Source organism: Siphateles boraxobius, unplaced genomic scaffold (assembly GCF_051911475.1).
Source record: "Siphateles boraxobius isolate OS27281-9 unplaced genomic scaffold, OSU_SipBor_1 8, whole genome shotgun sequence".
Classification (NCBI taxonomy): domain Eukaryota; kingdom Metazoa; phylum Chordata; class Actinopteri; order Cypriniformes; family Leuciscidae; genus Siphateles; species Siphateles boraxobius.
This window is the reverse complement of record NW_027509208.1, coordinates 40,560,767-40,573,868: the sequence shown is the minus strand read 5'-3', so window position 1 is coordinate 40,573,868 and position 13,102 is coordinate 40,560,767. Positions and strand designations below refer to the sequence as shown.

General features: G+C 46.6%; 1 protein-coding gene across 1 annotated transcript in view; it reads right to left on the bottom strand.

The window, feature by feature from the left end:
- fut8b (fucosyltransferase 8b (alpha (1,6) fucosyltransferase)) overlaps positions 1-13,102 on the bottom strand; it is a 144,711-nt gene that overhangs the window by 69,159 nt on the left and 62,450 nt on the right. The window contains exons 2-3 of the mRNA XM_077219533.1: positions 7,236-7,388; positions 6,896-7,144 (exon numbers count right to left, since the gene is read on the bottom strand). Of these exons, the coding sequence (XP_077075648.1) occupies positions 6,896-7,098 (203 nt within the window). The 5' untranslated portion in view covers positions 7,099-7,144; positions 7,236-7,388. The remainder of the gene's footprint in view (positions 1-6,895; positions 7,145-7,235; positions 7,389-13,102) is intronic.

The following is a 13,102-nucleotide window of genomic DNA, read 5'->3' as shown; positions in this document are numbered from 1 at the left end:
CTCGAGAAATATTGAAGTCTTTATGTAAAACGCATTGCAGCTGCACAGCATACAGCAATGAGCGAGGCAGCTCGGTCATTGGCTGTGCTGCGGCAACTTGCACGAACCAATGACGGGGCGACTCTGAACCCGCTTCCAATGAGCGTGCTTCGCGTCCACGCGCGTCAGAGCCCGCCAAGATGGGCGTGGCCAAGGGCTATATATTGGGCGCCCCGTCGTCTGAGTTCTTTAGGTTCAATCGACTGAAGCAAATTGACCAAGCACAAGCACGGCAGATTACGCAATACTCGTTCCCTCCTCTCAGGGAACCGAGGTTACGTTAGTAACCGAGTCGTTCCCTTTCGAGAGGTCTCTCCTATTGCGTAATGCTTACGCTATGGGAACGCCATGTAAAACGCCGTGCGTGCTGACTTCGCTTCTATTAAGCCGGAGGCCGGTGCCTGAGCTTTTGAGCGAAGTAATTATCCAACGAGCCAGCCGAAGGCGGGCTTTATAAAGGGACAACGTGGAACGGCCCAAAGGGCGTCCAAAGACACACACAAGCACATTTTTATGTACTGTCATGTATGAAAAATCCTCCACATCAGATGCAAAGATGTGATTCTATGAGGGAGGAGACAATGCTCAGCATGTACACACCCCAGCCTATGCATAGTTAGACCGACAGTATGTTAGAGTGCAATGAGGGGACCTGTAGGTTATAAAACCTGATAAATGTGGACGGTGAGGCCCAGCCTGCAGCCGCACAAATATCTTGAATGGGTATCCCACTGGACCACGCCCACGAGGAGGCCATGCCTCTCGTAGAGTGAGCTCTGATGCCCAAGGGGCACTGAAGGCCCTTGGCTTCATAAGCCAGCGCTATAGCATCAACTATCCAGCGCGATATTCTTTGCTTTGACACAGCCAGACCCTTAGTGCGGCCGCCAAAGCATACGAACAACTGCTCTGTCTGTCTGAACAGGGCAGAACGTTCCAAATATACTCTGAGTGCCCTGACCGGGCAGAGTAAATTAGCGTCACTTTCGTCTGCTGGGGACGATAGCGCGGCCAAAGATATCACCTGTGCTCTGAAAGGAGTAGAGAGTACTTTAGGAATATACCCGTGTCTTGGCCTGAGGACAACCCTGTTGTCGTTAGGTCACAAACTCCAGGCAGGTAGCGCTTGATGACAGCGCGTGCAGGTCGCCCACTCTCTTGACCGAGGCGAGAGCCAGCAAGAGAGCAGTTTTGAGCGAGAGCTGTTTAAGGTGCACAGTTCGGAGGGGTTCGAATGGGGCACGCTTAAGTGCGTCCAGGACCGTGGCCAGGTCCCAAATCGGCACCAAATCGTGGGGGATTTATCCTCCTGGCGCCCCTCAGGAAACGAACAACTAGGTAGTTTTTCCCTAGTGTGCATCCTTCGACCGGTTCATGTGATGCCGCTATGGCAGCCACATATACTTTGAGCGTGGAGGGGGTGCGGCCTGCCTCCAATAGCTCTTGTAAGAAAACGAGCACACTCGGTACTTCGCATGTCTCAGGATTCAGGTTCCTGGACTTGCACCAGTCACTGAACACCTTCCATTTCTGGGCATATAAGCGCCTCGTAGAGGGCGCTCGCGCCTCAGTGATGGTTCTCAACACTCCACTGGGGAGGTTCCCGGGAATCCGTTGAGGGGCCACGCATGGAGGGCCCACAGATCGGGGCGGGGATGGAGGATCGTCCCGTTGGCCTGCCTGAGGAGATCTAGCCTCAGTGGAATCGGCCATGGGGCAGATTGTATCATCTGCATCAGTTCTGGAAACCACGTCTGGTTTTTCCAGAGTGGGGCTACCAGGAGCACTGCACATTTCTCCTCCCTGATCCGACTGATGACCTGAGGTAGCATCGCAACCGGAGGGAAGGCATACAGCGGGCGGCTCGGCCAGACTTGGGCGAGCGCGTCCGTGCTCTTTGAAAAGAAGAGAGGGCAGTGCGTATTTTCCTTGGAGGCAAAGAGGTCGACCTCTGCTCTGCCAAAGGTTTGCCATAACCACTGAATCGTCAGGGGGTGGAGAGACCATTCTCCTGGGAGAACTTTGTCTCTGGACAGCATGTCCGCTCCCTGGTTCAGAACACCTGGCACATGCGCTGCTCTCAGCGAGCGCAGGTTGCGCTGGGACCATAGGAGGAGCTCCCTGGCCATCGAGTGCAGGGAGCTCGATCTGAGTCCACCCTGACGATTTATATGCGAGACTACCGTCATGTTGTCCGTTCGGACTAGGACGTGCTCGTCCCTCAGGTACGGGACCAGGGCTCTGAGAGCCAAGGCGACCGCTTTCAATTCCAGACAGTTTATATGTAGGCGCTTCTCCGGGTTTGACCACAAGCCGGAGACAGGCCTGCCCTCGTAAAGGGCCCCCCAACCTATTTTGGAGGCATCTGTCGTTATCATCTTTCTCCTTGTGTTTACACCCAAACTCACGCCGGACTGATACCAGTCGACAGCTTTCCAGGGCGTCAGGGCTTTTATGCAGCCGTGATTTGCTCTGATTAAAAAGTGGCCCGAGCGCCACGCGTGGGTGGGGACACGGCTTTTGAGCCAGCGTTGGAGAGGACACATGTGCAACAATCCTAGCTGGAGTACAGCTGATGCTGAGGCCATGAGACCAAGCATCCTCTGAAACCGCTTGACGGGGGCGCGCGCGCCCGCTCTGAACGATGTTGCAAGGCGCCGGATAGTGAGCGCGCGCTCTGATGAGAGGCGCGCCGTCATCTGCACTGAGTCTAGCACTATTCCCAGGAAAGAAATATTCTGGCTGGGGGATAGCATGCTCTTTGCAAAATTGATTTTTAGACCTAGGCACTCTAGATGACTGATAATCCAATACGTGTGTGTCACTAACTGGCTCTCTGATTGTGCTAGTATTAGCCAATCGTCGAGATAATTTAGTATTCGCACTCCCCGCTGTCTCAGGGGGGAAAGTGCTGCATCCATACATTTCGTAAATGTACGGGGTGCCAGTGACAGGCCGAATGGTAGTACTGTGTACTGGTATGACTGTTCCTCGAAAGCGAATCTCAGAAATGGCCTGTGATGAGGCGCTATTGGAATGTGAAAGTAAGCGTCTTTCAGATCCACTGACAGATGTCTGAGATCTAGAATGGGGCGGAGACCGCCGTCCTTTTTTGGGACGAGAAAATAGCGGCTGTAAAAACCTGCCTCGCTCATAGAGGGGGGGACTGTTTCTATAGCGCCTTTCTCTATCAGTTTGAGCATCTCGGTGCGTAGAACATGTGAAACATCTTTTCTCACTTTCGTCTCTACCACCGCTGTGAAGCGGGGCGGTCTGCGAGCGAATTGAAGCGAGTAACCGTGTTTTATTATGTTCAAAACCCAATTCAGCATGTCGGGGATATTTTCCCAAGCTTTCGCTCGCACAGATATGGGCTGAATGTTGGCCGGGGGCGTGTCGCAGTGACGTATGGCTCCCGCCAGCGAATCGTTCTGTGTTAACACCGAGCTTACAGCTCTCAGCGGCGCGGACGCACGCTGAGCAGCTCTGCTGAATGCCGAGTGCAGGGGTGCGTGTGAGATTACAGGCACGCTCACAGATGCTCACAGAGTGAGATGGGGAAATGTTTAACACTGTGTGTATAGTGCTTATGGGTGGGGGTGCATAGACTGTGGTAGGCACGCGCGCCACTTTCATAAAACTTCCCGCTCGTGGCGGGAGGTTTTTGGCCATATAAACAGTGTTTGTGAGTTGGGGTGCGTGCATAACAGCGGGCACACGCGCTACTCTTATACAACTTCCCGCTTTTACTGGGGAAGTGTTTATAACTGTGGGAACAGTGCTTGTGTGTAGTGGTGCATACGTAACAGTTGGCACACAATCTACATTTATGGGGCGTCCAGCCTGAGCTGGGAAAACATTTGGCACTGCGTTGACAGTTTTGATATGTGGGAATGCGGACTTTGGTGTGGACACGTGACCCTTTAATGACACAGGCAGAAAATAGCTCTTTATGTGATTTCTGTGTGTCGCCGTAAAAACGGCGTTTGTTTGCAGGTGGGCGAGCTGTGTTGCTGGCACATTGGCTGCTGTATAGACATTTCCAGCCGCCTGTAAGGGGACTGGGTAATGCTTTAGACGTTTTGGAGAGAGCGGTCCGGCTCTCGCGAGACACGCGCTCTCCCTTTTCCGCCCTGTAGCTAGGAGGACTTACGAGGCTCTGGGTTCAGCACAATCCTGGGCCGAGGTCCCCGTCGCTCGGGCGGTTGCTTCCTGTTGGCAGAGCGCGAGCGGCGTCGAAAATCCGTTTCAGGTTTGGGCTGAGAAACGGGGGGCGCCGTCTTAGCTCGCTGCTGTTGAGGCGGCCGTTGGCGGCTCTGCGATGAGCTAGATCGCTTGGGCAGGAAGTGACGCATAGCCTGTGAGTCCTTACGGGCTTCGGTGAAGCGCTAGGCGAACTCCTTCACCGCTTGTCCAAACAGGCCGTCTTGGGAGATATGCGCGTCGAGGAAAGACGCCTTATCTGCATCCTTCATATCTGTTAGCGTCAGCCACAGATGGCGCTCAAGGACAGCCAGGTTAGCCATAGCACGGCCGATGGATTGGGCGGTGGCTTTTGTGGCTCGCAGTGCTATGTCAGTGGCGCTGCGTAGGTCCTTAAATGCCTCAGGCTCGGGTCCAGACTCGTCCATACTGCGGAGAAGTTTGGCTTGAAACACCTGGAGGACAGCCATAGAGTGAAGCGCTGATGCAGCTTGGCCGGCGGCGGCGTATGCGCGACCGGCGAGAGCTGAGGTGGACCGGCAAGGCTTCGAGGGATGAGAAGCTTTAGCTTTCCATCCAGCGTTGGAGGGTGGACACAGATGATTGGCCACAGCCTCCTCGAGGGGTGGAGTCCCCTCATAGCCTCTTTCTTTCGCGCCGTCCACGGAGGAGAGCGACAAAGAAAAAGAAGGCTTCAGGCGAGCGGAGTGCGGGGCTTTCCACGACTTCGTGAGTTCGTCGTGAACTTCCGGGAAGAAGGGGGAGGGTCTTTGTCGAGGGGCCTGTCGGCGCCCCTGCAGGAACCACTCGTCCAGTCGGCTGCGGGTGGGTTCTTCCGGGGAAGACCAATCGAGCCCGAGGTCTTCCACGGCCTTGGAGAGAATGCGGACGATCTCTGAGTCCATGCTGGAGCCCGCGCTCGTGCCCGCTAATGTCGAAGGCGCGGGGTCGAAGGACGAGCCCGGCCAGTCGTCAGATGCAGCATCACAGGAAAAACTGTCATCCTTATCTTCGTCATCCCCTGACGCGCCAAACGAGACGAGCCCCATCGCTCCGCTGGAGGGGTGCTGGTCCGCCTGTGTGAACTGGACTGGCGGCGGGGAGTCCTCGGGTGGCGGTGAAGCACGTGGGGATTGGCCCGGCGTGACATCACTGCAAACCGCGTGCTCCGGCAGCCTCTGTGAGCGGCGTTTTTTCTTTCGCGGCTCGACCAGAGGAGATGGCAGCACGGAAGAGGTGAAGCGAGCGCGCAGCTCGGTGAGGCCCAGGGCGTCACACTCGGGACATCCGCCTCGAGTAAGGGCAGCCTCTGCGTGGTCCGGTCCCAGGCAGCGGGCGCAAATGATGTGACGATCCCCGTCTTGAAGAGGGCCTCGACACGAAGCGCAGGAAGGCATTTGACGCCTTGAAAAATTGCTCTTTTAGAAAAAGTGTCGCGGGGGCGAACACTGAAAGCTTTGAAAAGGATATGGTGATGATGCGCGCCGGATGGCTTAGCAGAAGGGCGATCGAAGGCGGCTGAAGGCGCCGGCGTCCTCGAAGCAGTCCTGCTGTAGGCTTGTCGACGGCGGCGGCGGCAAAAGACTCCAATAAATCCGGAGGATCAGCGAAGAGGAGGTTCTTTGCTGAAGGAGATTAAATCTAAAGAACTCAGACGACGGGGCGCCCAATATATAGCCCTTGGCCACGCCCATCTTGGCGGGCTCTGACGCGCGTTGACGCGAAGCAGGATCATTGGAAGCGGGTTCAGAGTCGCCCCGTCATTGGTTCGTGCAAGTTGCCGCAGCACAGCCAATGACCGAGCTGCCTCGCTCATTGCTGTATGCTGTGCAGCTGCAATGCGTTTTACATAAAGACTTCAATATTTCTCGAGAAAAGGAGTTTTCCCATAGCGTAAGCATTGCGCAATAGGAGAGACCTCTCGAAAGGGAACATGGGATTTTGTTTCTATAGAAGCTCATGCGGTTTCTTTTTTCTCTTGTTCTGTTAAGAGCACATGTTGTTCCCAGGGAACTAAACTCACATCAGACAGAATCGGGTCAAATACTGCAAATGTTAGAAAGGGTCTTTAGTGGCAGGGCACACAGCCTTGATAACACAAACCTTAGACATAACAATCAATTTAAACTAAGCACAATGCATCTTCATGCAAAACGTTGACTGTAAATCGATAAATAGTTTGCTTACTTGCACAAGTCAATTTTTACTGAGGAAAGCCCCGAAATGAAGATAATTTAACTACTTTGCATGGTTACGGCAGAAAAAAGCATTGAATAACCTGCAATGATGCCAACTTAGGATAAATATACACTGTTAAATGTTATAAATATAGTATAAATATAGTACAACATTTCAAATATTATCCTTATATTGTAATCATATGAGAACAGGTTGTAATTTCTGCTGTTGTGTAACATTCATTGTGTCTGCTTAACTTAATACATATAATATGTATTATATTACAGCTGTATATTACTGCCATACTGACACACTCATCTTTAGCTGATTACAGAATACTTCCAAATATTTCCTAATTGTAACCTTTCCCTCATCTTTACGTCATTCTAAATTTTTTTTGGACAAAATTTGAACAATGAAAAAATAAAGAAACAGCAATTTTTAGCTGAACTATAATAATCCAGCAGGAGTTTACCGTAAAGACTGGGCCATGCGTCGCAGGTCTTCATTTTGCTGTTTCAGTCTCTCCAGCTTGGTGAGGATCTTGGCCAGCTCACGGCTGGAGCGCGGCGCATGTTCGTTGTCTTTCACCAGATGACCCCCGATATAAAAGAGCAACGTCCCCCATGCCAGCAGGACCAGCGCTATCCAGCGCCATGAGCCCGTCCATGGACGCATGCTCTCGCCAAACGCCAGTCACAAATCACGGACCGGCATGCTGGATCTGCCGATTAAAGCAGAGGTTAAAAGCAAGACGTCCAAATGTAGGAGGTTAACAAAAGAACTGGTGTGTCTACGTAGGTACGTCAACACACCGTGGATATTCATACATCGTGACTCGTCAAGAAGTCAGATCTTCCATTCTGTTGCTATAGTTGAGGGTTGTGGTGTTTTTGGCTTTGCAGGTTTCACTGGTGCTTCACTGGCGTCTTGTTGGCTTTGTTAGGTTCTCTGAAGGCATTATTGTCCTGCAGAGAGAAAAAGAGAAAGATGTTATAGGAGCGTCACTTAGTCGACAACAGAGAAAAATAATGCTAAATGCAAATAATGAAATGTCACCATCTAATCGTAGATGATTAAACTAAACAAGAAAAATAAATAGACTTGCTTAGAAAATGCTTCCCATGTTCTGTTGCTGACATCAAAGGCTGTGTGTCCAATCAAACTTGTCTGTCCCATGACAAATTCATCCTCGAAATCCAAGAACAAAATGGTGCGGGTAAAATAAGATACAGCTCAGAGAGTACTTTCCCTCGCAATAAGGTTAAAAATGGTTTGTGTCAACCAAAATGTGTCTCATTTTCTGATCAGCTTGTACAAGTTCTTACATCTGCACTGAAAAGGTCTCGAATACTGAATGATTCACAACAGCTGCGTATATGTATATACATTTTTTTTTCCCTTGTTTTAATGTTGGTGAATCTGAATTATTATATAAACATTTTGGCTTAACACACGTTATGTTTCTAAGGTCAACAGGAGTTCAGTTTAGTTTATAAGATATAATAAAATAATAAACAAATACATATATATATATATATATATACACACACAGTCAAACAAAAATGTATTCAGACATCAGGCTATCCTACTATCCTAACTTACATAAATGAATAGTGTCCGGCACCCACTTGTAAAAAAATATCAAAATGTATATATGGTGTGTGTATATACACTCACCTAAAGGATTATTAGGAACCACCTGTTCAATTTCTCATTAATGCAATTATCTAATCAACCAATCACATGGCAGTTGCTTCAATGCATTTAGGGGTGTGGTCCTGATCAAGACAATCTCCTGAACTCCTAACTGAATGTCAGAATGGGAAAGAAAGGTGATTTAAGCAATTTTGAGCGTGGCATGGTTGTTGGTGGCAGACGGGCCGGTCTGAGTATTTCACAATCTGCTCAGTTACTGGGATTTTCACGCACAACCATTTATAGTGTTTACAAAGAATGGTGTGAAAAGGGAAAAACATCCAGTATCCGGCAGTCCTGTGGGTGAAAATGCCTTGTAGATGCTAGAGGTCAGAGGAGAATGGGCCGACTGATTCAAGCTGATAGAAGAGCAACTTTGACTGAAATAACCACTCGTTACAACCGAGGTATGCAGCAAAGCATTTGTGAAGCCATAACACGTACAACCTTGAGGCGGATGGGCTACAACAGCAGAAGACCCCACCGGGTACCACTCATTTCCACTAACAATAGGAAAAAGAGGCTACAAATTGCAAGAGCTCACCAAAATTGGACAGTTGAAGACTGGAAAAATGTTGCCTGGTCTGATGAGTCTCGATTTCTGTTGAGACATTCAGATGGTAGAGTCAGAATTTGGCGTAAACAGAATGAGAACATGGATCCATCATGCCTGGTTACCGCTGTGCAGGCTGGCGGTGGTGGTGTAATGGTGTGGGGGATGTTTTCTTGGCACACTTTAGGCCCCTTAGTGCCAATTGGGCATCGTTTAAATGCCACGGCCTACCTGAACATTGTTTCTGACCATGTCCATCCCTTTATGGCCACCATGTACCCATCCTCTGATGGCTACTTCCAGCAGGATAATGCACCATGTCACAAAGCTCGAATCATTTCAAATTGGTTTCTTGAACATGACCATGAGTTCACTGTACTAAAATGGCCCCCACAGTCACCAGATCTCAACACAATAGAGCATCTTTGGGATGTGGTGGAACGGGAGCTTCGTGCCCTGGATGTGCATCCCACAAATGTCCATCAACTGCAAGATGCTATCCTATCAATATCCTAACATTTCTAAAGAATGCTTTCAGCACCTTGTTGAATCAATGCCACATAGAATTAAGGCAGTTCTGAAGGCGAAAGGGGGTCAAACACAGTATTAGTATGGTGTTCCTAATAATCCTTTAGGTGAGTATATATATATATATATATATATATATATATATATATATATATATATATATATATATATATATATATATATATATATATATTAGTTTTGTATGATAATTTGTTTTTGCTGTGTTGGTAAACCACAAGTAAAATCTGAGCCCTGAAACAAAGCCAGCTAAGAACACCGCTGTAGAACACCGTGTCCCAATGGAGATGAATTGAATACAACTAAAATAAAAATGCTGTTCCACACACTCCTGACGCAGCCCTGCCTCAACAGCCGCGAGGATTGATCAAAATGACAATCTCACGATGGTGCAATCTCATGACAGATGTGAGGAGACTCTTAAAACGCCTGGACCCGCTGTTGGTTTGGCAAACGCAGTCGCTCCTACCACGCACATCTGTACTGCACTCAATCTCACATCTCAACACTTCTGTTCTCACAGAGTCAGAATCACAGCTAAATCCCCATTCATTCCTTCAGACATGTCCTGCAGATGTTGACACATGTTTTGTGACCAACTGCAATGCTGCCAAACTGAAGTGATATGCACACTGGAATGACCCTAGAAAAGCCTGCGTCATCTGTTTCCCTCCAGGAATGAGTGAGAAAGACTGTGTCTACGCTGCAAGCATGCAACACTGCAAGCAAACACAACTAGAATTTTGTGTTATACTCAACAACACTCACTGCAAGTGATGAGACAGAACTAGAATACTCTACACTGCGAACACATGACCCTTTGACCCTGTAAACATACTAGAATCACACCTTTTCAATCAACATAGTTATACTCCAAGCAAACACAACTATAATCTTCCTTCTATAATCAACAACACACTGCAAGTGCATGACATCGGGAACTAGAACGCGCTTTTTATAATCAATAAAGCCGTCTACACTCACTGCAAGTGTGCATTGCAACAAAAGTAGAACATTTTTAAATGGGTCATGATATGAGAAATTAAATTTTACTTGATCTTTTGACATAAGGGAGGTATTTCTACCATTTAAACATCCTGTAGCTTCAAAACACTATGAAACTTACTTTTGTAGTCAAGCTCTAAAAATGGCTCGTTTTTGATATTGCAGGATCTGTAACGTACATTTGCATGTGAGCAAGAGCAAGACATCGACAAATAGTTTTACATCATCGCTCCATAGGCCCCCCCCACAATCGCTTAACAGCTGACATTCGCCTGCACTGGATGAGTGTCAAAAGCAAATAGAAGCCATTATAATCACTGACACTGATACACTGATACAGTATACAGACGCGCATTCAATTTCAGATGGTCTCCACGCGCTTGAGTCTGTCGACAACAGGACAAATGAAAGCATTTGACTACAGATTATTTTGTAAACGAGACACCGAGTAATAGAGAGTTCACAACGAGACACGTTCACAAGATGAAGACGGTTTTATATGGATGTTTTCAAAACACTCACTCACATGCAATATCAATATCAAGATACTGTTTCCTATGAAATGATGTAAGCCAATCATAACAGTGGCCATTAACTGATAAGCCTTAAAGGAGCAGCGCCTTATAACCAAGTAAATTCAGACCAGAGGGTCAGAATGAAGGTTTAGAACAATATTTTTTTTTGTGTGTGTGTGCAAAAAAACTTTACTAATATTTCAAGTGAGCCTCCATTAACAGATTAAAATAATAAAAAAATCCATGACATGACCAGTGTTGGGAACGTTACTTTAAAAAAGTAATTAGTTATAGTTACTCTCTACTTTTTCCAAAAAGTAACTGAGTTAGTAACTGAATGACTCAATAATAAAAGTAACTCGTTACCAGGGAAAGTAACTATTTCCGTTACTGTTAAAAAAAAAAGTTGCTACATGTCAAAGAATTTTTTTTTTTTTTGCAGTTTTCACAAGTCAGTTGAAATGAGTAAAACAGACAGGTGTTTGTACATAACTTTTGATATTTATTAATTTAATATATTCCTAACGCGTACCGCATTTAACGTCCAGTAACGTTAACGGCGTTGTAACGACGGGAAAAGTAAATAGTTAGATAACCCCATTACTGAAAAAATAACGTCGTTACCTAACGCCGTTCTTTTAAACGCTGTTATTCCAAACACTGGTCATGACCCCTTTAATCAATAAATCTAACTAAACTGCATGCATGCAAATCTATAACACCCCAAGTGAAGACTACAAAAGTAGAATGTTCTGTTAACCGTGCAACACTGCAGATGAGACATCTAGAATGCTCTCTTTATAACCAATGAAGCTGTCTACACTTTAATTGCACAAACATGCAATACTGCAAGCGAACAAAGCAACAAACTACAACGCTCCTGTAATAAATCAACACAGATGCAACAGCTAGAACGTTACCATTATAATCTGAAACACTACACAAGTGCAATGTAAAAACGACAACACTCGTTTTATAATGAGCAAAGCAGCATGCCATGTTTGCAGTGCACATCTGTTGATCGTACAATGAGCATTCATGATTTTGTTGCATCTCACTCAGACGGAGCATTATAGAGAAATATGACGGCTTTTAATGAATCTTCATTGAACATTAACAGGACATCAGTTTTCATTAAGTGTGAGACAGAGAGCTGGAGCGAGGGAATAGATCTGTTCACTGAGGGATGATACGTCTGCAAACCGTAAAGTCAAAGGAACTGCCGTTTTTATCTCCGAATTCTCCCTGCAAACAGTAGAGTTGTGTTATATGAGCTTTCATCCACACTGATCTAGTCAAGGCATATCGAAGTTTACAGTTAAACTTCGATATTAAGAAGGAATTGCACCTTCTGATCAAGTCAAGTCAAGTCATCCTCATTTATATAGTGCTTTTAACAATGTAGATTGTTTCAAAGCAGCTTTACAGAGATAAACATATAATTTAAGGTAACAGAGATTGGTTTGGTTTTATAGTGGTTCTTGAAAAATGTTTTTTCCAGCTAAAGTTAGTTTTGATTGATTCACTTCCGTCTAAATGATCATTTGTTATTAAATTAGGGGCCGCTAAGATGACACCGTCCTCTCTAAACAGACTTTAAACGTGAACCTGTGATAGACGCTGATGGCGTTCACATGCGCATTAAGAATTGATTCTATAGTTATGTGTGTTTGAATATATGTGCGCAGGTTTGTAATTCCTTACAAACCATGCCTAAACAAACTACTTATCTATAAATTTTGATGCAGAATTTTTATTTTATCTTATCACTTTGGGTAGGTACGCGAACCGAAAAATTCCACGACGCTTTATCTGTAGAGTGGTATAGGGATCCTCCATAGGGAGAGGCTAGTTGGCACTTCAGCACTGCATTGTCATCAGGTCCAGGCGAAAGTCCTTCGTCAGATCTGGAAACGGCCTGGATCCAGCAGGCTGCGGGAAAACCTCGGGATAAACAAAGACACTAAAATTAGCGTAGATGCCATTCTTCTTATGATGTAACGAGTACATCAGGATATGAGGGAAGTGTTCAGGCTGACCTAATCTAAGCAGCCTAATATTGAATTATAGAAGGCTATAGAGTGTTATGTGAATGCTAGGTCAAAGAGATGTATTTTTAGTTTAGCTTTGAACTGACAGACTCTGTCTGCTACCCAGACAATGTTATGAAGATTGTTCCAAAGTTTTGGTGCTAAATAGGAAAAGGATCTACCGCCAGCAGTCGATTTATATATTCTAGGTATTATCAACTGGCCGGAGTTTTGAGATCGCAATAGACGTGAAGGACCATAATGCGTTAAGAGCTCGCTCAAGTACTGGGGAGCTAAACCATTTAGTGCTTTGTAATTAATCAGCAATATTTTAA